Source organism: Oncorhynchus masou, chromosome 25, assembly GCF_036934945.1.
Source record: "Oncorhynchus masou masou isolate Uvic2021 chromosome 25, UVic_Omas_1.1, whole genome shotgun sequence".
NCBI classification, from domain to species: domain Eukaryota; kingdom Metazoa; phylum Chordata; class Actinopteri; order Salmoniformes; family Salmonidae; genus Oncorhynchus; species Oncorhynchus masou.
The window spans coordinates 23,117,330-23,141,462 of NC_088236.1; the positions used below are offsets into that span (position 1 = coordinate 23,117,330).

The window sequence follows — 24,133 nt, forward strand, 5'->3', positions numbered from 1 at the left end:
TTCTCACCTGTTCGTTAGTGGTGCGACCTCTGGCGACAAGGACCATATGGAAGCCTGTCAGGCCCATGACTGGAATGAAGAAGAGCCCTGCTATACACATCACCACTAGACTTGATATACGTAGTAAAGGAGAGCGCAACGTTGTTAGGAGCCATTTTAGCAGCTGCAAGCCAACCTGCGCTGTCACCAACGACTGTATGGCTGCCACGGAGCCATTCAGACAACTACTTTATTTTCACAATACAACATCACAATCCACCCGCAAGGATGTGATTGTCAACCCATAGAAAATGAGGGGGCCATTCTGGTGGTCCATTTTAATGATCAGACACACTTTTCCCCAGGGCCTTCAGACCAGACCACAAAAGGCCCTAGTTTTGATACAATAGAAGGTGAAATGAGACCCGGCTGGCGTCAGTGTGGAAGGATACGTGACGGTGGTGTGCAACGTGCCCAGTTGCTCCATGTGGTGCAGTACGAACAGCAGGCCGAAGGAGAACACGCCCACCATGTGGATGCTTAGCGACAGCAGGAACAGGAAGAAGTAACGGTAGTTCCTACGCCCGATACAGTTGTTCACCCAGGGGCAGTGGTGGTCAAAGTCCTGAGGAGAGACAGAGAGATAGGTGTTTAGGATGGTGGATAGGTAGTTGTTCACCCAGGGGCAGTGGTGGTCAAAGTCCTGAGGAGAGACAGAGAGATAGGTGTTTAGGATGGTGGATAGGTAGTTGTTCACCCAGGGGCAGTGGTGGTCAAAGTCCTGAGGAGAGAGTGAGAGATAGGTGTTTAGGATGGTGGATAGATAGTTGTTCACCCAGGGGCAGTGGTGGTCAAAGTCCTGAGGAGAGACAGAGCGAGATAGGTGTTTAGGATGGTGGATAGTTGTTCACCCAGGGACAGTGGTGGTCAAAGTCCTGAGGAGAGACAGAGCGAGATAGGTGTTTAGGATGGTGGATAGTTGTTCACCCAGGGACAGTGGTGGTCAAAGTCCTGAGGAGAGACAGAGCGAGATAGGTGTTTAGGATGGTGGATAGATAGTTGTTCACCCAGAGGCAGTGGTGGTCAAAGTCCTGAGGAGAGAGAGAGAGAGATGGATGGGTGTTAGGAGATGGTCATAGGGTAGAGTGGAAATTAACAGGATCATACTACATGATAAAAGCTCTTCCGTGTATTCACACACTCCCCAGAGATGTTTCAATCAATTCCATCATCTCTGATTGCATAAGTCAGATTTCTAGAGTTTCTGTACTTTAGCTGACTTTGTTTTTGATTGTGGTTGAGCGTCTACTGAAGAACACAGAACCAGTGTAAGTAGTTTGACTGAAATATAGGAGGCTACCTCACAACCTTTAGTTCAAAGTGAGATTTCAACTATTTTATGGAGAGATAGACTGTACATGAAAGAGTGGTGCACAGCCGCATCAGTAGGCTACTGGGAGAGCAACACAGCCGCATCAGTAGACTACTGGGAGAGCAACACAGCCGCATCAGTAGGCTACTGGGAGAGCAACACAGCTGGAGAGTGGAGCTTCAAATGGGAAAAACAAAGTTATGAAACCAATCTTCTGTTTTACTGAATGTTGCTTGGATGTGGTGTAAAACGTGATTTTGCAATCCACATAACATTGTTCACAGTATATTGACAGGTCTTATCTGTGAACACATACCATCAGTCAACTGAAGAGGTCACACATAGAAACAAGGATAACACCACATTGAAATGTCAACGGCTTACAAATGTGCTAGAGTGTGGTGTCTGTCGGTCTGTGTCTGTGTGTGTCAGTCTGTGTCTGTGTGTGTCAGTCTGTGTCTGTCTTACCTCCACACAGTTGTCACACACACTGCAGTGAGAGCAGCGGGGCGGTCTGTAGAAGTGACAGGTGGCACACCATTTCATCCGGACCTGAATTCCTTTGATCTCTACATTCTTGTAGAGAGGTGCCCGGAAATCATCGTCCTTGTCCTCATCCTCATCCGCTGTCACAAGGGGAGAGATCACGTTAGCAGGCAAGTACACACACAAACACACAATCTGATTCATGATTCCATTTGACAGGGGCAACAGGAGGTAGACTTAAATTAAACTCCCATGGTTCGCTGTCTGTACAAATTTACATTTTATAAACAATATGCATTTTGTAGCCCACATCTTTGGCATCAAATCTAAATTAAATGCATGTCACATACACAGTTTACAGCAGGTATAAAAGGTGCTAGCTCCCTCAACAATGCAGAACATGAATCAATAATATCAATGAAAAGAGTCAAGTCAAAAATAACAAGTAGAAGAAGTGATAGAATAGGTAGTATGCATTGTAATAATGGACTGGATTTACAAATATAAAGTGGGCAGTGGAATCAATAGTATATAAAAGAACAGCAGCGTTGACTCTATGCATGCGTATATATACACACGCACACACACACACACACACACACGTTTGAGTTTAAGGGTTGGTTGGATGTATTTAACCATTACACAGTAATGGTTAAAGCCCAGAGGGCCTGCATTTGGATGGATGACAACAAAACATGATCACATCAACTGCACACCCCACTCATTGGACTGCCACTGTCTTTCTCAACGAGTACATTTCCAGAGTTTATGTAGATCTTTGCACAATGGGCCACTTGACAATATTTCTATGTGAAGTGTATTGCTCTGGAGAAAGATAGGAAATAAAATGTGATGTCTTTTGGTTCATCAAAAAGCCCATTCAACCTGAAGGATGATCGTCATGGGATTCGTACACTTGGAAAGACCACACACACACACACACACACACAATCCTACTGAGAGGCTTCACGGTTGTTATGAGTTTTCAGACTCTTCAAATAGATTTAAAAGGTAACCGACTGGGAAACTGAATGTAAACATCTCCCCTGCTGTCTGCTCTTTAAAAACAATCGTCAGCAGACAAATTAAAGAGGCTTTATCATCCAATACACAATATAGGCCTTTACATTTCAAGGCTGTCAAGGCTTTACATTACAGAACAACAGAAGCCTTTACATTTGAACCTGGTAGTCACATTCACTGTACATACAGTACGAGTCAAAAGTATGGACACACCTACTCATTCAAAGGTTTTTCTTTATTTTTACTATTTTCTACATTGTAGAACAACAATTGTTTAACACTTTTTTGGTGACAACATATGTGTTATTTCATAGTTTTTATGTCTTCACTATTATTCTACAATGTAGAAAATAGTAAAAATAAAGAAAAACCATTGAATGAGTAGGTGTGCATACTTTTGACTGGTCCTGTACGTCATACACAGATTTACACCAATAGAAGGGAATAAACTGTCAGATACAGCCAAGCTCCATACAGCAGAGATGACAGCTCATGAGGATTGTATTGACAGGGTAGGATCTACGAAATATAACCCTGAGGCCCTACCGCTCTTAGAAGCAGGGATTTAACTGCAGTTTGTTTCTCCCCACACAGATACAGTGTGTGGAGGCAGGAGCAGTAGGATTATCCATGTGGCCACAGGCATCTCAATATAGTGGGCATGTGTTTCCCTCTGTAACACTCTCTCTCTATCAAACTACTGCAGCTCTCCACTCCTTACAACCACAGTAAGAAGAGACCACTTCAGGAAGATACATGAACCTGGCTGTGTCATATGTGCTGTAACCATTATTACCTGTTTATGGGGGGACAAGTAGTTCTTAAAGTCCAGAGCTTATTATGTTACAAACATGTTACAACCATAAGGTGTAAATGGGCCACATTCAACGATCATTATACTAAACATAGGGGCCGGGCCATCCCCCAGGAGAGTGGATGACACACACACTCACACACACACACACACACACACACACACACACACACACACACACACACACACACACACACACACACACACACACACACACACACACACACACACACACACACACAGTGTTTCCCTTTCTTTACCGTTACTAACAGCTGACTACCATCAAGTACTGCCAGTCTTTTTTCTAAGGCAGCAGCAGTGGGCCTCGTAACCTCGACCAGGACTTGGTCGCCAGGTCACAGGACCTGTAAGTCATGCATAGCATGGTGCAGAGAGGGCCCAGTTGTTAGCTAAAACAGGCATTGTGGGCTAATGGGTACTGAAAAGACCCAGACAGAGAGAGCGAGTGAGAGACAGACTGACAGACATAAAGAGAGAGAGAGACCCATTCATCTCATATAGACACTTTCAGTAGTAAAAGGGAACTGACCTTTGGGGAAGACTCCAGGGTCCATGAAGGTAGCCATGCTGAAGTTGGCCAGCACAAATAGGAAGACGACGCCATTGTAGAGAGGCACGGCGGGGGAGATCGTGTTGGTCAACCAGGGGCACCTGGAGAGGAGAGAGGACAGCAGTTAGGAAACTCCATTCATAGTTCATTCATACATAGTGATATCTGAGGATTCAGACATTTATTTTTTTATTTTACCTTTATTTAACTAGGCAAGTCAGTTAAGAACAAATTCTTATTTTCAATGACGGCCTAGGAACAGTGGGTTAACTGCCTGTTCAGGGGCAGAACGACAGATTTGTCAGCTCGGGGATTTGAACTTTCAAACCTTCGGTTATGAGTCCAATGCTCTAACCACTAGGCTATCCTGACATAGGAGGCACACAATGAATGACACACAAATGCACAATTAGATGTGCACATATGCATCTACATAAATTCAACAAAAAAGGAAACGTCCTCTCACTGTCAACTGCGTTTGTCAACAAACATAACAAGTGTAAATATTTGTATGAACATAAGATTCAACAACTGAGACGTAAACTGAACAATTTTCTCAGACACGTGACTAACAAAAATTGAATAACGTGTCCCTGAACAAAGATGGGGGGGGGGGGGTCAAAATCAAAAGTAACAGTCAGTATCTGGTGTGGCCACATTAAGTACTGCAGTGCATCTCCTCCTCATGGACTGAGCCAGATTTGCCAAGTCTTGCTGTGAGATGTTACCCCACTCTTCCACCAAGGCACCTGCAAGTTTCCGGACATTTCTGGGTGAGAATGGTCCAAGCCCTCACCCTCCTCACCCTCCAATGTTTGGATGTACCGATCCTGTGCAGGTGTTGTTACATGTGGTCTGCCACTGCGAGGACGATCAGTTGTCCGTCCTGTCTCCCTGCAGCTCTGTCTTAGGCGTCTCACAGTACGGACATGGCAATTTATTGCCCTGGCCACATCTGCTGTCCTCATGCCTCCTTGCAGCATACCTAAGGCATGTTCACACAGATGAGCAGGGATCCTGGGCATGTTTCTTTTGGTGTTTTTCAGAGTCAGTAGAAAGGCCTCTTTAGTGTCCTAAGTTTCCATAACTGTGACCTTAATTGCCTACCATCTGTAAGCTGTTAGTGTCTTAATGACCGTTCCACAGGTGCAGGTTCATTAATTGTTTATGGTTCATTGAACAAGCATGGGAAACCGTGTTTAAACCCTTTACAATGAAGATCTGTGAAGTTATTTGGATTTTTATTTATTATCTTTGAAAGACAGGGTCCTGTTTCTTTTTTTACTAAGTTTATATGTAAATATGTTGACAAATACTGATTCATACTGATAAAAGGATTGTAATCTGCCTATGAAATGAGGGATGGAGGGGAGATGCAAATGGGTTACTGCTGCACCCCCCTCCTCCTCCATACCCACAATCATCACCTCTACCACGCACTTTCATTTTCCAGGTATCTTTGCATATTTCACAGTATGTGATGATAAATAAGCCTGTGGATAAGATCAAGCTTGACACACAAAATGTCTTAGTGATTCGCGACGCACGCACGCACGCACGCACGCACGCACGCACACACACACACACACAGCAGTGGAAACAAGATTTTCAGTATCTTTAATCGTGCGCAAATGGGAAAACTATGCAAAAAGGAGGACACTGTGTAAAGCTGGAATTGCTTCTTCGCCTCTTGAGATTCAGAAATAATAACAATGGCATCATCAGCCATACATGGAACAGACCGGATCTCCTCTCATGAGGAAAGGGCTATACTTGGGTGCAGGGCTGAGCTATATTACAATGTCTAACATTTCCTGTAATTAGAGAGGGAGTTGCAGACAGACCGGCATGGATACAGACAGACAGCTCGTATAGGCAGTGTGTTCGTGTGTACCATCCATAGTGGAATCTCACTAAATCCTGGTTGAAAGATTCCTGCAATCAGGAGGGAATAAGCACAAAATCTGGGAATCCACCTACTGGGAGTTCTGGAAAACCTAGTCCAGGATTTAAACAGAATCATTAAGACATGTTGTGTGTCAAGCTTGATCTTATCCACAGGCTTATTTATCATCACATACTGTGAAATATGCAAAGATACCTGGAAAATGCTGCAATCAAGAATACCAAGTAAATGGAGAAGAAAAATGTAGTAGAAATGTCAAGACATTGACTGAGCCCAAAAAAGGTCTCTATGCCTCATCGCCGCTGCTGGGTCTCCTTCTAGAGGCCCACCTGAGCCACAATGCAGGGTGGTTAAGTGTAGCCAGCCATAGGTACACTGTAGATAGCTAGACAGACAGACGGGGCTTTCTGTTGGTCTAAATGAGGGAGCGGTGTTAGTGTACACAACAAATTAAATGTCTCATGGGGAAGAGGCAGCGGTTTCGAGGAACCACTCTTCTTTGATCATGCCCGCTCAATCAGCGTTACTGCTTTACACACACACAGTGCACACAGACTGTATGCACACACAGAGCACCGATTTCCTGGCATCTGTTAATGGAGGTGATCCTCTCTCCATCTTGCCTCTTCCTTCCCCCTCTGCTCTGTTCAATTATTCAGAGTGGAGTGTGTACTGTCGGTAGGAGAATGGGATGCTGTGCTAGGAGGCCTGGGGGAGCATGGTGACTCACAGTGATCCCCAGCACCCAGCCTCTGCTCTGGAGGAGGGCCAGTCAACCAGCCTCTGCTCTGGAGGAGGGCCAGCCAACCAGCCTCTGCTCTGGAGGAGGGCCAGTCAACCAGCCTCTGCTCTGGAGGAGGGCCAGTCAACCAGCCTCTGCTCTGGAGGAGGGCCAGCCTCTGCTCTGGAGGAGGGCCAGCCTCTGCTCTGGAGGAGGGCCAGCCTCTGCTCTGGAGGAGGGCCAGCCAACCAGCCTCTGCTCTGGAGGAGGGCCAGTCAATAAGCACCCAGCCTCTGCTCTGGAGGAGGGCCAGTCAATAAGCACCCAGCCTCTGCTCTGGAGGAGGGCCAGTCAATAAGCACCCAGCCTCTGCTCTGGAGGAGGGCCAGTCAATAAGCACCCAGCCTCTGCTCTGGAGGAGGGCCAGTCAATAAGCACCCAGCCTCTGCTCCAGTCAACCAGTAACAGGGACCAGAAACACCACCTGTATCAGTGCCCATGTGGATAGTCGGTTCCCACAGCTTCTGTGAGTATGGCAAAGCAGCGCTATATCATGTGGATAATACCGAAAAAAGGTAGTGAAGGGAGAGAAAATCCTAGAGGAGTACAGTGCACCGCGCAAATCTGCACTGCTTTCAACTAATAATCCCACTTGCCACGTAGAAAAACAGCCAGTATTATTATTATTATACCTACCTACCTAGCTACCTACCTAGCTACCTACCTAGCTACCTACCTACCTACCTACCTACCTACCTACCTACCTACCAACCAAACCTAACCTACCTACCGTTGAAGTCAGAAGTTTACATACACCTTAGCCAAATACATTTAAGCTCAGTTTTTCACACTTCCTGACATTTAATCCTAGAAAAATTCCCCTTCTCAGGTCAGTTAGGATCACCACTTTATTTTAAGAATGTGATATGTCAGAATAATAGTAGAGAGAATGATTGATTTCAGCTTTTATTTCTTTCATCACATTCCCAGTGGGTCAGAAGTTTACATACACTCAATTAGTATTTGGTAGCATCGCCTTTAAAATGTTTAACTTGGGTCAAACATTTCAGGTAGCCTTCCATAAGCTTCCCACAATAAGTTGGGTGAATGTTGGCCCATTCCTCCTGACAGAGCTGGTGTAACAGAGTCAGACTTGTAGGCCTCCTTGCTCGCGCACACTTTTTCAGTTCTGCCCACAAATCTTCTATGGGATTGAGGTCAGGGCTTTGTGATGGCCACTCCAATGCCTTGACTTTGTTGTCCTTAAGCCATTTTGCCACAACTTTGGAAGTATGCTTGGGGTCATTGTCCATTTGGATACCCATTTGTGACCAAGCTTTAACTTCCTGACTGATGTCTTGAGATGGTGCTTCAATATATCCACATAATTTTCCTTACTCACGAGGCCATGTATTTTGTGAAGTGCACCAGTCCTTCCTGCAGCAAAGCACAACATGATGCTGCCCCCCCCATGCTTCACGGTTGGGATGGTGTTCTTTGACTTGCAAGCATCCTCTTTTTCTTCCAAACATAACAATGGTCATTATGGCCAAACAGTTCTATTTTTCTTTCATCAGAGCAGAGGACATTTCTCCAAAAATAACAATCTTTGTCCCCATGTGCAGTTGCAAACCGTAGTCTGGCTTTTTTTATGGCGGTTTTGGAGCAGTGGCTTCCTCCCTGCTGATCGGCCTTTCAGGTTATATCGATATAGGACTCGTTTTACGGTGGATATAAATACTTTTGTACCTGTTTCCTCCAGCATCTTCACAAGATCCTTTGCTGTTGTTCTGGGATTGATTTGCACTTTTTGCACCAAAGAACGTTCATGTCTAGGAGACAGAACGTGTCTCCTTCCCGAGCGGTATGACGGCTGCGTGGTCCCATGGTGTTTATACTGGCATACTATTGTTTGTACAGATTAACGTGGTACCTTCAGGTGTTTGGATCCCAAGGATGACCCAGACTTGTGGAGGTCTACAATTTTTTTCCTGAGGTCTTGGCTAATTTTCCCATGATGTCAAGCAAAGAGGTCTTGAAATACATCCACGGGTACACCTGCACTTAAATCAGGCTAATTGATATTATTTTTCAGAAGCTTCTAAAGCCATGACATAATTTTCTGGAATTTTCCAAGCTGTTCAAAGGTACAGTAAACGTATGTATGTAAACGTCTGACCCACTAGAATTGTGATACAGTGAATTATTAGTGAAATAATCTGTTTGTAAACAATTGTTGGAAAAATTACTTGTGTCATGCATAAAGTAGATGTCCTAACTGACTTGCCAAAACTATAGTTTGTTAACAAGAAATTTGTGGAGTGGTTGAAAAATGAGTTTTAATGACTCCAACCTAAGTGTATGTATGTAAACTTCCGACTTCAACTGTACATACTTCCGTCTGAAGGACATGACACCTGCGAGGGTAAAAAAAAAAACACACCCTGTTAAAAACTCTTTATTTTTCATTCATACATTCATACATTCATACATACATACATACATACATCAAAAAAAGAAACATCCTCTCACTGTCAACTGCATTTATTTTCAGCAAACTTAACATGTAAATATTTGTATGAGCATAACAAGATTCAACAACTGAGACATAATCTGAACAAGTTTCACAGACATGTGACTAACATAAATGGAATGATGTGTCCCTGAACAGGGTCAAAATCAAAAGTAACAGTCAGTATCTGGTGTGGCCACCAGCTGCATTAAGTACTGCAGTGCATCTCCTCCTCATGGACTGCAACAGATTTGCAAGTTCTTGCTGTGAGATGTTACCCCACTCTTCCACCAAGGCACCTGCAAGTTCCCGGTCATTTCTGGGGGGAATGGCCCAAGCTCTAGCCCTCCGATTCAACAGGTCCCAGCCGTGCTCTATGGGATTGAGATCCGGGCTCATCGCTGACCATGGCAGAACACAGGCATTCCTGTCTTGCAGGAAATCAAGCACAGAACGAGCAGTATGGCTGGTGGCATTGTCATGCTGGAGAGTCATGTCAGGATGAGCCTGCAGGAAAGTTAGCACAAGGGAGGAGAATGTCTTCCCAGTAATGCACAGCATTGAAATCGCCTGTGTAATGCTCATTCTTTTGGCGATAAACGTGAATCCGACCATCACCCCTGGTGAGACAAAACCGCGACTCGTCAGTGAAGAGCACTTTTTGCTAATCCTGTCTGGTCCAGCGATGGTGGGTTTGTGCCCATAGGCGACGTTGTTGCCGGTGATGTCTGGTGAGGACCTGCCTTACAACAGGCATACAAGCCCTCAGTCCAGCCTCTCTCAGCCTATTGTGGACAGTTTGAACATTGATTGAGGGATTGTGCGTTCCTGGTGTAACTCAGGTAATTGTTGTTGCCATCCTGTACCAGTCCGGCAGGTGTACCAGTCCCGCAGGGTAGCCTAGTGGTTAGAGCGTTGGACTAGTAACCGGAAGATTGCGAGTTCAAACCCCTGAGCTGACAAGGTATAAGTCTGTCGTTCTGCCCCTGAACAGGCAGTTAACCCACTGTTCCCAGGCCGTCATTGAAAATAAGAATTTGTTCTTAACTGACTTGCCTGGTTAAATAAAGGTAAAATAAAAAAATAAAAAAAATAAAAAAATGTTTGGATGTACCAATCCTGTGCAGGTGTTGTTACACGTGGTCTGCCACTGCCGAGATGATCATCTGTCCATCCTGTAGCGACATCTTCGGCATCGCACAGTACAGACATGGCAATTTATTGCCCTGGCCACATCTGCTGTCCTCATGCCTTCTTGCAGCATGCCTAAGGCACATTCAAGCAGATGAGCAGGGACCCTGGGCATCTTTCTTTTGGTGTTTTTCAGAGTCACTAGAAAGGCCTCTTTAGTGTCCTAAGTTTTCATAACTGTGACCGTAATTGCCTACCGTCTGTACGCTGTTAGTGTCTTGACGACCGTTCCACAGGTGCATGTGCATTAATTGTTAATGGTTCATTGAACAAGCATGGGAAACAGTGTTTAAACCCTTTATAATGAAGATCTGTGAAGTTATTTTGATTTTTAAGAATTATATTTGAAAGACAGGGTCCTGAAAAAGGGGCTTTTCTTTTTTTGCTGATTTTAGAAACACACACACACACACACACACACACACACACACACACACACACACACACACAAACACACACAAAGTGCATTCATAAAATATTCAGAACCCTTGACTTTTTCCAAATTTCATTACAGCCTTATTCTAAAATGGATTGAATTTAAAAAAATCCTCAATCTACACACAATACCCCATAATGACAAAGTGAAAACAGGTTTTTAGAAATTTTAGCACATTTATTACAAATAAAAAACATAAATACCTTATTTACATTAGTATTCAGACCTTTTGCTTTGAGACTCGAAATTGAGCTCAGGTGCATCCTGTTTCCATTGATCATCCTTGAGATGTTTCTACAACTTGATTGGAGTCCGCCTGTGCTAAATTCAATTGATTGGACATGATTAGTAAAGGCACACACCTGTCTATATAAGGTCCCACAGTTGACAGTGCATGTCAGAGCAAAAACCAAGCCATGAGGTCGAAGGAATTGGTCCTTAGAGCTGTGTTGAGACACAGATCTGGGTAAGGGTACCAAAAAAATGTCTGCAGTATTGAAGGTCCCCAAGAACACATTGGCCTCTATCATTCTTAAATGGACGTTAAGAACCACCAAGACTCTTCCTAGAGCTGGCCGCAAGGCCAAACTGGGCAATTGGGGGATAAGGGCCTTGGTTAGGGAGGTGGCCAAGAACCCGATGGTCACTCTGACAGAGCTCTAGAGTTCCTCTGTGGAGATGGTAGAACCTTCCAGAAGGACAACCGTCTCTGCAGCACTCCACCAATCAGGCCTTTATGGTAGAATGGCCAGACGGAAGCCACTCCTCAGTAAAAGGCACGACAGCCCGCTTGGCACCTAAATGACTCTCAGACCATGAGAAACAAGATTCTCTGGTCTGATGAAACCAAGATTGAACTCCTTGTCCTGAATGCAAAGTGTCATGTCTGGAGGAAACCTGGCACCATCCCTACGGTGAAGCATGGTGGTGCAGCATCATGCTGCAGGGATGTTTTTCAGCGGCAGGAACTGGGAGACTAGTTAGGATCGAGGGAAAGATGAATGAAGCAAAGTACAGAGAGATCCTTGATGAAAACCTGCTCCTCAGTGCCTCACACTGGGGCGAAGGTTCACCTTCCAACAGGACAACGATCCTAAGCACACAACCAAGACAATGCAGGAGTGGCTTTGGGACAAGTCTCTAAATGTCCTCGAGTGGCCCCAGCCCGAGCCTGGACTTCAACCCGATCGAACATCTCTGGGGAGAATAGCTGTGCAACGAAGCTCACCATCCAACCTCACAGAGCTTGAGAGGATCTGCAGAGAATAAGAGTTTGTTCTTAACTGACTTACCTAGTTAAATAAAGGTTAAATAAAGATAAGAATGGGAGAAACTCCCCAAATACAGGTGTGCCCAGCTTGTAGCATCATACACAAGACTCAAGGCTGTAATCGCTGCCAAAGGTGCTTCAACAAAGTACAGTAAAGGGTCAGAATACTTTTGTAAAAGTGATATTTAAATATATATTGAATGTTTTGCCAAAAAATCTATAAACCTGTTTTTGCTTTGTCATTATGGGGTATTGTGTGTAGATTAAATAGGGAAAAACTATTTAATCCATTTTAGAATAAGGCTGTAACGTAACAAAATGTTGGGAAAAAATCAAGTGGTCTGAATACTTTCCGAATGCACTGTATATACATAGCCAGGGGCTTTAACTCACTGTCCATGGTGTTGGTGTGTTTGATGCTAGGCCTGTGGCGGTCATGACATTTTGTCAGCCGGTTATTGCCATGCAAAAGTCTGCCTGTCTCATGGTAATTATGCGTTAATTAACATAAACACATTTAGCAGCTTCAGGCCTCCACACATACAAGCTGCTGATGCGTGCCTTTGGAACATCTACATTTTAACAAGTCTAATAAACATTTTAAAATACACCATAACAATAAATCCATTATTTATTTTAGGTAAGTCTAAAGAAAGATTAACAGAATATGAGTCAGCCTACGTACGTTAGGCTATCTGGCTATGCGGCATGCCATTGGCTGTAGGCTTGTTCATTTAGCAGACAAGATATGCTTATAAGTCCCATGTTACCATGTTATATTATATGATTTTATAGTAGGAAGAATATAATTGAACTGTGCTGAATAAAATAGAAAGGATATTTTTCCCATTCTGGAGTGGCTGCGCATATGAAGGCTATGTTGAGCGTAAAAGTGATAATTTCAAACAGATCCTATAGGGTACGCTAGATTTAGAGTTATTTGGCAACTTTAGTTGTTAATGATACAAAACTTAGAATGTCTTAGAAATCAGAGCATACAGTATTTGGGCTGCATAATGTGACTATAGGCTATTAATAATTTGAGAACATTGCAAAAAAAGCTTGCGCACTGTTTCTTGCCTCAGGCTGAACAGCTGTTCTCTCATCAAGTGATCATATTATCATCCATCAGACTATTCTCAATGTAATAGTCTTTACTAATACAGTACCAGTCAAAAGTTGCAAAACACCTATTCATTCCAGGGTTTTCTTTAGTTTTACTATTTTCTACATTGTAGAATAATAGCAAAGACATAAACTATGAAATAACACACATGGAATCATGTAGTAACCAAAAAAAGGTCTGTGAATGATGTGTTTGAAACAAATCAAAATATATTTTATATTTGAGATTCTTCAAAGTACCCTCCCTTTCCCATGATGACAGTTTTGCACACTCTTGGCACTCTCTCAAGCAGCTTCATGAGGTAATGCATTTCAATTAACACGCATGCCTTTATAAAAGTTCATTTATGGTATTTCTTTCCTTCTTAATGCGTTTGGGACAATCAGTTGTGTTGTGAGAAGGTAGGGGAGTATACAGAAGATAGCTCTATTTGGTAAAATACTAAGTCCATAGCAAGAACAGCTCAAATAAGAAAAGAAAAACAACAGTCCAGCAATACTTTAAGACATGAAGGTCAGTCACTATAAAACATTACCTATTACTACGCTATTCAAAATCAAATACAAATGCACCACTGTAGGCTAACTCTAAGCTGCCTGACACAATCAATGAATCAACAGCGTCGCCGAGGCCTATACGTTCTTTCCCAGTATGAATAACAATACAGTCCACACTCAAAGGTGATTACTAGAATTAGTTTCATTTTAGAATATAGGCTAGACCAATTAAAGATATCTTACATTTGTAAATGGGGGGGTAACAGAACAGAGATCAACTAAGTTCTACAATGGTAGTTTGGGTGACAGTTTGGCTTCAATTTGGCTTCTAGGAGATGTTAGTTCGGCTTAAAATAGATTATCACAGAAAAGCAATACATTTTAGAAGCTGTTCCGCCTCCAATAAAATCCCAATTTCACCCTTGGTCTGTGAATGATGTGTTTTGCTCACAGTGATAAGAACACAGAGTGAGCTCCACAAAGCATAGTCATTCCAGCTGAAAGAGGCCATTAAGAGTACAGGAGCAGACCATGCAGTGGGTGGAAAATGTGACTCAGAGAGTAGGATACATAATTCATGCCACAGACATTTGTTAATTAAGTGGCAACAACAAATCACCATTAAACAATTATCAACGCCAATCACAAGTCTGTTTTACAGTAAACATAAGCACAAAAATAGTTTTTTTTTTTTTTTAACTACAAAAGTTGTCAAAAGTTTAAACAATGTTTTCCCTGTTTGGCGATGAGCTGAACCAAAAGGCCAAAAGGCCCACAACACACTGCTGGTGCCAAAAGTTCTAGAACCTGGGCACTGGGGAGGAAGAAGGCCTGCTGCAATCACCATGGTAATGAACCAGCCAGCCGCCACAATGTGACTGGAAGGTAATGAGGAGCTAGGAGGCCATTGGCCAGTCATCTGCATTCTACAGGACAGGCTGGCCAATTGGCCTTCAGCAGACAGGCTCATGGTTGGGTCCAAAGGCCAGACCCGTAACCCAAACAACAAACGGAACACAGATAAAACAGATTAATGGATCAGATGACAGGAATAAATGAAAATGAAAATCATATTTTACCATCGCCCTGACTTCTGAATACATCCTGCCAGTGCCATGGGAGAAAAATAAGCAAGCAGTGAAGATTATAGATAAATAAACCATACTTCCCTGGGCTAGCAGGCCCCGGTCATTACTAACACTCAGTCATATCGATCTACAAAGCCAGCCAGCTAGTCTACAGGCAAGGGCAGCTCTCTCTGGCAGCAGACCTCACTTTATCTTCATATGGGATCTCTCTGTAATATCAGAAACACCATGAGGATGTGCTGTTGCTGAACCTCTGCTGCTCTGTTCCTCCTTCCCATGGGGCAAAATGGCTCACATTATTAGAAAGTAACTTCTGACCATGAGGTGAATCTTAATTTCCACTAAGTCAAGCCTTCCCTTAGTCTCCCATTGACATCAATGCATATTAAGTTAACATTTTACTTAAGTGGAAGCTAGGATTCAGCTTGGTCTTTACCGAGCTGAGTGAAGACCAGGTCCTGGACTAGAGCCAGAGAAGTCAATTAATCATAACACTTCTGTAACAGTTTGAGAGTTTAGGACTATAAGGTTCTATCTGCATTTTTGTCCAAATTAACATAGCCTTGTTATGTTCAATGTTCTCTACCTACAGTACCAGTCAACAATTTAGAACACCTACTCATTTCAGGGTTTTTCTTTATTTTACTATTTTCTACATTGTAGAATAATAGTGAATACATCTAAAACTATGAAATAGCACACATGGAATCATGTAGTAACCATAAAAGTTGTTAAACAAATGTATTTTATATTTGAGATTCTTCAAAGTAGCCACCCTTTGCCTTGATGACAGCTTTGCATTCTCTCAACCAGCTTACTGAGGTAGTCACCTGGAATGCATTTCAATTAACAGGTGTGCCCTGTTAAAAGTTAACTTGTGGATTTTTTTTCCTTAACGCGTTTGAGTCAATTCAGTTTTGTTGTGACAAGGTAGGGGTGGTATACAGAAGATGATATTTTACCAAATAGGGCTAAGTCCATATTATGGCAAGATTCTAAAGATTCAAGTATTCTAAATACCCCAATTAATTTTAAGTTCAAACCAATGGGAGTTCGGGACTTTAAAGCCAATTATCTCAGAATCATAATTTTTCTGATAGAACCTTTTAGTTCCAAGCTCTCAAGATGGTTAGATAGAGAGGATGGTCTGGTACTACTTCAGTCTTGTATAGTGTAACCCTGCAGCCTTACTCAACACTCAGATCATGTCTACACTTGTTGTATTGATTGTAGCCAGATTACATGCAATTGTTATTGGACATTTCTGAATAGCAGAGATGTACAAAAAACAATGATTAGATAGTGAGGTTTTCGGTCATCATTGATGAAGTGTACAAACAATGCTCAAGGGATGAGCACCACACCACTAACATGCTCTAAATTCCATCTATGGGTGTTGGTTAAAATGTGGGGTTTCTGATAGCAAGCAATAGCTTCATCCTTAGAAATGCTTGATTCCTCAGAGTCCCTAACCATTGTGAGTATTACTGTACCTCCCATATCCTCTCAGGCCTCACCTTTCTCCAGTAAGGGAACAATGCCCCTATTGAGGTCTACCCAAGGACATATCCTCACATCATCACAAGCCTCACCCAGTGTCAGTTTAGGGACAATAAAGATATTCACATAATATAAATCATCCCCACCTTAGCTCAGGGACATAGATATTCACATGATAGAACCTCATTTTAACTATACACTGGCAGACTTCAGTTGGTGTTTGTCAGTATCGTTCTTGCGTATTAAGATTGAGTCTATACAATTATACAATCCTGTCAACTGCGAACTGGCACGTCAGCCGAAGCACAGAACAATCCCTGCTTTGAAAACTCAGCTGATCACGAATAGAACACTGAGATCTTCAGCGTGATCGGTTTGAGTCAGTTGATAACGCTAAATGTGAAAGAACATTTCCAACCAATCTAACTGAAATCTTTTCTCACAGTAATGGAAAACATATAAGTGGGAAAAAACAAGATTTGAGCGGAAAGCTGCCGGCTTTGAAGCTGCTTTTATCTGCTGGAGTGGTTCTGGGAGGGGGAAATGTGTGAGGGCAACGTCTGAGAAACCATCAAAGGGAATCGAGAATCAATCTGGAGTGCTTTCTGTATGCTTCATCTGAAATAAAAATAGAAACGGAAACAGCGGCAGCCAGGTATGACTTGGCACCTCAGACCAAACACTGAGGATGAAACGACAGACATTAACTACGTTTGGCTCTATTGTGACTAGATGAATCAGAAAACAATCATCAAATCACAAATTCAAATGCATAGTAACACCCCTTGCCCATTGTTAGTGAGGGCATTTTTGAGTGTGGCGCTACTCTTGCAATGGGCAGAGAGAGAAGTGCTTGTGGGGTTATTGCATGTTTCCACTCTTCCAGTCTGTCTGTCTGTGAGATTGTGCTCTCATTAATTAAAGTGTTAGTTAGGGTCATCCCTGCAGATGGAGACCATGTGTTGCTCCAGACTACCCACTGATCCCTCATGTCCTCTGATGGCCAGGCTCAGGCCTCGCCACCCTACCAACCCACAGGGATAGTCAGGCTCAGACCTCACCAACCCACAGGGATAGCCAGGTCTGAAGCGCAGCACTGATTATGTTATCTTTCTCTCATAATCAGGGACAGATTCAGACCTGAGCGATCAGGTTATTAGACTGAATCTTAGGCCAATCAAAAAGAAAACCAGCAGCCGCAGTACTAGGGACCACAAGCCGACCTTGAATACCCCTGAATATTCCCGAATACCCCTGGATACCCCCGAATAGCCCTGGATACCCCCGAATAGCCCTGGCTGCAATAGCGTCCTGCAATCTCAATCCCAACTCTTTCAAATCATCAAACCTCTCTTTTTCATCAGTCTCATCTCCACAAACAGATCTTTTCCCACCATAAAGCAGGAAAAAAAGAGAGAAAGAGAGCTTTTGCCTTATTGAAGTTATTTTCACTAGTAGTCGAACTCTCACTAACTCTCAGTGGTCAGATAACTCAGTCTTCACATCACAGGGTGTAGGAGCAGTAGCGGCACTGCTCACTGTGGCCCCGAGAGCTCGCTTTGTGTCTCTAATGCATGCACACTTCTGAGACAAACCACTCTGCGCTTACACACTTCACTTAGTATTCCACACACACCAACAGGCCCGCTGTCAATGGAGACAGCATAGATGAAAACAGCCTGTAAAATAACTGGTGACAGCAGGTCATACAAGAAGTGATTTTGCTGAAGGTAGGATGGGAAGGTGAGGAGCAGGAGATGAGGCGAGGAGCACAGTTTGTTTACTTGTAGGTATCTGAAGCTCGTTATTATGCTTGAAATAGCTTTCAGATGAATATAAATGACTGAACCTGGAGCCATTTAAGATACTTTGACTGATTAAACGTCTACTTCAGCTATGTATACAAAAGATGGGAGAGAGAGAGAAAGAGAGAGAGAAAGCCTTGGCTAAAGGCTGTTTCTCTATGACTAAGAAGCTGAAATGAGAACCTGTGCTGCTGTCGCTGCTAAAGAAAGCTCACTGCATTCCATCTAAGGTAAAAGCAATCACATTTACATAATTACATAACAGCCGTATTTGAGACTAAATAAAATGCTTTGCACTGTTGATCTTTATGTCCTGTATTTGCATATTCATTACCAACTTTCATCAACTGTAAAGGAAAAAATAAAATACTGTAACTCAAGGCTATTTCAATACCCTTCAAACTCGTGTTTTTTTTCAAGTAATCTTAAACTAATTCTTATCACACAGATGTATTATACATGAGATATTGTTGGCACCTCAGCTTAATGCAGCCTATAGGGAACATGTTTGTCATTTCCACAGTGGACAAGCACCTCAACATGCTAATGTGTGTGTGTAGGCCTGCTGGACATGGTGAGCATCATGTGGAGACTCAAGTGTGTGTTAGGGCCACACTCACCACAGCATTGTGGCCCCTAGGGTCTCCACGTCCACATCTATAGGGACTTTTAATCCTCTCCCCATTTGCCTGGCTGACAAGTTGGGAGTGTGAGTAATGCCCATTGTGCGTGGCAGAAGTTGGCTTACCCAACATCACATTCCTCATCAGTCTTATTCTAAGCTCAGACCTCAGGCAGTTGTTGGGGCCTGCTGCATGTGTGGCCACTGTAACATCCTGAAACAACCAATGGGCACTGCTGCATGTGTGGCCACGGTGACATCCTGAAACAACCAATGGGCGGATTCCATAAATCTTGTATACTGCACGTTTCTTAATTTAACACAAGGCCATGGTTTAAATGAAGAAAAAAACAATTATAATGAAAATGTAAATCCAATCCCTGAGGCAGCCATCTTTACTCTGTCGTTCCCATGTCAAATTGACTTTTAAAACATCTAGCTGGCCAGAGTTCAACATATTTAAAAAATAGTTTCACCTTCACTAAATTAGAATATCCTGCTACTTTCCTTCTCCTACTACTAGGTTGCCAGGACTCATCCCTGCAGCACACTGAGAGAACTGGGCTGAAACCTGAGGAGGAGACCCAGAAATACTAGACAACAACTCAGTCTCTGGGCCTTGCTGAGAGAGAGGGAAGTAGGGGGAGGGAGATCGAGAAAAAGAGAGGGGGTAGAGAGAGACAGAAAGAGCGAGAGAGACAGCGATAGACAGGGAGAGACAGAGCGAGAAAGAGAGTGAGAGAGTGTGCTATGAGGTGACCTGGGACCTGTCCATCCGTGTCTTTCCTTGACCTTGACTGCTACTCAGTGATGCTGTGCCCCATTGGCTGAGTGCGCATACCCCCTGCCTCCCTTACCCCTCCAACTGCTTGCCTCCTCTGACACAGTCATGACTGTTATGCCTTTAATCTCCCAGCGACATCTGCGAGCCATTCCGTGCGAACGAGTGAGGTCAGACCAACTCTCCAGTCACATCCTTTAGGAAGCTGAAGTTGAGCAGGACAGGACTGCCCCCACACGCTGTCCAACCTCTCTGACTGCTCTAACCTCCCTTCTCCTGGTTAGTAGCAGTCAGAAACAGAACAGAGAAGATCAGAACAAACTGTCCCTGCATGATAGATACAACATGGTGTGTAGATGATATTAAGCAGTGTCAATAAGCAGTGTCTGCCATGTATTTCACTTTATTTTGAAAACAAACCACTGCCATGATGACCATAACACAATGCTGTGTATTTCTCACTGTTGGCTGGTACAACAGAGCTGGCAGGGATTTATTGTTCAGCCTGCCATGCCTTCTGGTAAAATTGTATTTACAATGCAAGCAACAGATTTCGTAACACTGATTAAACGGACATAAGGCATGGTTTTCACAACACAATCCTCCCCCCCCTGCCAGGATGGGATCAAATCCTCTAGCTCCCAATCATCATCACTCGAGCATCAAGAGTAACCACATATTTAACAAACACAATGAGATCAGTTGTACACGTGAATGTCTGATTCTCAAATTCAGGTTTTTTAAATTTTTATTAGCATAATTAAACAATCAATTCTCAGTGCTTATCCTAAAATATTTTTCACAATGAGAGTGCACATAAAACAATTCATATACTTCACAGTATATACAAGGTAAGAGGCTAAAAAAGGACACTGGAAAATATCTTCCCATCTTAAATCCAGTGTAGCTTTATGTATACAGCTTTATATATACACATTAGTGATGCACAGATATGACATTTTTGGCCGATACCGATATCTTCATTGCCAAAAAAAAACTATACCAATAACCGATATTACATTTTTTTGCGGCCTTTTAAACATTCGAGTACAGTTAAATAGTTAACACACACACATGGATGCAACGATCTAAGGCACTGCATCTCAGTGCAAGAGGCGTAACAACAGTCCCTGGTTCGAATCCAGGCTGTATCACATCCGGCCGTGATTGGGAGCCCCATAGGGCGGCACATACTTGGCCCAGCGTCATCCAGGCCATCAACTTACTTGCCTAGTTAAATAAAGGTCACACACACACACACACACACACACACACACACACACACACACACACACACACACACACAAAAAGTTATTTGTTGGCCTTTACGTATGTCCCGATTGCCAATAAAACACAATAAAAACCTATTTCTTTCACTTACCTGCTGTGCGCTTTTGTTGTTCATTTGTTCAGTTGTTTCATTCTCAACCAGGATGGAACGTCGTTTGCGTCTTTTCGTGTAAAACCTATTCGACGTGTCAAAAAAGCTTGTTGACCAATCAGGACCCGAATATGACTGCACGTCACATAGTAATTTAACATGTTCGTACATTTTTATTTAGGTTATTACACATTGATTACACTATCACTCGTATTTCACATGTCACAACGATTCATCGATATGCATGCTATAATGCTGGTAAAATTGTCTCGCGCACCTACAGTGCTGGTCAGAAAAGAAAGCTTGCTAGCTCATGGATGCAAACAATGTTCTTCCCCAAATGTAGCAAAACGACAAATCTGTTTCAGTAGCTATAGTTAGCTAGCTATATATCTAGGTATCGTCATCTAAAATAACCATCATTTATAACACAGTTCTTATTTGATTAATGGTGGTCGGACCCATCAATGTGAAGCTAGCCACAATAAGGATTAGCCACAATAGTGGACTTTGCGGTTAGCCTTCAAAATAATAGTATAGCATAATTCTACTATTTTATTCATTTGCATCACTGTCAATGACATACTTTTATTTTGAATGAAAATCCATAATTCCACTATTGTGCCTAATCCTTATTGTAGCTAGCTTCACAACACAACACATCACTAGCCTTCACAACGCATCACTTGCCAGAGGAAGCTAGCTGGCTGCTTATAACATTGGCTTTGGGCAACAAGGTTAAGTAGCTGGCTAGCTATTCATTTTCATTAACTGAAGTTCAATTTCTATAGGTGAACAACAAGTGGCAACCTTGCTAATACTCACAAGGATTCCTAAGTCATTGCTAAGAATAATGAAAAAAAATGGACTGCAGTTTCTACTGGTCATTGTTTTCAAGCTGGTTGTATTGGTGCTAGCTAGGTACCAAGCTAAAGATAGTTAGCTACCCCAGAAGTTGCATTTGAACAAATTATGCTTTATTACCAACACAGTATTGTAAACACACCGTTTGTGTCTGGGGTTTGCTTGTTTGCAGACTTTTGTGTACAGCTTTGACAGTGTTACTGTATCTTTTTTGACACTCAAAGACCCAAACGGCGTTCCATAGTATTTATGTCGTGAAGCTAATAGCAGTGACGCTTTTACTGTGTAACTCCGGTAGGGCAACATCTGAAAAATCGCGCACTTGGTAATGTGTACCCACGACACCCACGACAGAGAACGGTTGATTGTCAAGGGCAATGAATTTCATTATCTTGGCTTTAATGGACTTCGCCTTTGAGTTGTCTCGCAGAAATGTTCTTACTCTTTCAAATGACTGCTCGACTTGTTGACTGCTCGATCCACACAGCAGACATTGTGTGGGCTAGTTAGGATTGCTGTGTTGCACGTGTAGAGCCACATTTTACGTGCGTTATTACGTCATGTACCTACGTTACATAGGTATGCACGGTAGCTTTGACATCGGTTTTTAACATCGGCGTTAAACTAGACATCGGTCGATTCCAATATGTTCACTGATATATCGTGCATCCCTAAAACACATAGGAGAGACCTTGGCCTGCCAGCAGCAGCAGACTAGAGAATACACAGGCTGAGGTTTGTCAAACAGATGAGTGAAGAGTCTGCAAGTAAAAATCACTGACGTTCACTCTTCCTCTCTCTCATTTCTCAAGCCAAGCTTCCTTGGTCAGCAGACGTTGCTGGTAACTGTGACGGATTCTCTGACTAGATGAAGATAGTGGACATTGTGATGGAGAGCCAAGTCTCGGCGTGACAGGAGACAGCTCAATCCACGCACGCACGCACGCACGCACGCACGCACGCACACAGTGATGGATGGCCAAGCATATGAGACAGGAGACAGACAGCTCAATGTAATATACAGTGCCTTCAGAAAGTAATCATACCCCTCGACACATTCCACATTTTGCTGTGTTACAGCCGGAATTCAAATTTGATTAAATATATATTTTTCCTCACCCATCTACACACAATACCCCATCATGACAGAGTGAAAACATGTTTTTTGAAATATTGAAAAAGAAATCCAGAAATATCCCATTGACATAAATATTCACACCCCTGGCAGCAATTACAGCTGTGAGTCTTTCTGGGTAAGTCTATCAGCACATTATTCTTTAAAACAAATTCTTCAAGCTCTGTGTAGTTGGATGTTGATCATTTTCAAGCAAATTGACACTACTGTTCAAAAGTTTGGTGCCACTTACAAAATGTCCTTGTTTTTGAAAGAAAATACTTTTTTTGTCCATTAAAATAACATCAAATTGATCAGAAATACAGTGTAGACATTGTTAATGTTGTAAATTACTATTGTAGCTGGAAACGGCAGATTTCTTATGGAATATCTATATAGGCGTACAGAGGCCCATTATCAGCAACAAACACTCCTGTGTTGCAATGGCACGTTGTGTTAGCTAATCCAAGTTTATCATTATAAAAGGCTAATTCATCATGAGAAAACCCTTGCAATTATGTTACACACAGGTGAAAACTGTTGTTCTGATTAAAGAAGCAATAAAGCCTTCTTTAGACTAGTTGAGTATCTGGAGCATCAGCATTTGTTGGTACGATTACAGTCTAAAAATGTCTAGAAACAAAGACCTTTCTTCTGAAACTCTTCAGTCTATTCTTGTTCTGAGAAATGAAGGCTATTCCATGCGAGAAATTGCTAAGAAACTGAAGATGTTGTACAACTACTCCCTTCATAGAACAGGGCAAACTGTCTCGAACCATAATAGAAAGAGTGGGAGGCCCCGGTGCACAACTGAGCAAGAGGACAAGTACATTAGAGTGTCTAGTTTGAGAAACAGATGCCTCACAAGTCCTCAACTGGCAGCTTCATTAAATAGTACCTGCAAAACATCAGTCTCAATGTTAACAGTGAAGAGGTGACTCCGGAATGTTGGCCTTCTAGGCAGAGTTGCAAAGAAAAAGCCATAGACTGGCCAATAAAAATAAAAGATTAAGATGGGCAAAAGAACACAGACACTGGACAGAGGAAGATTGGAGAAGATTGGAAAAAAGTGTT

The 24,133-nt window shown here is 42.8% G+C and overlaps 1 protein-coding gene across 1 annotated transcript in view; it reads right to left on the reverse strand.

The window, feature by feature from the left end:
• Nucleotides 1-24,133, reverse strand: part of LOC135513926 (palmitoyltransferase ZDHHC8B-like) — a 107,875-nt gene that overhangs the window by 13,732 nt on the left and 70,010 nt on the right. The window contains 4 exon segments of the mRNA XM_064936961.1: nucleotides 8-110; nucleotides 432-604; nucleotides 1,820-1,977; nucleotides 4,225-4,346. Of these exon segments, the coding sequence (XP_064793033.1) occupies nucleotides 8-110; nucleotides 432-604; nucleotides 1,820-1,977; nucleotides 4,225-4,346 (556 nt within the window).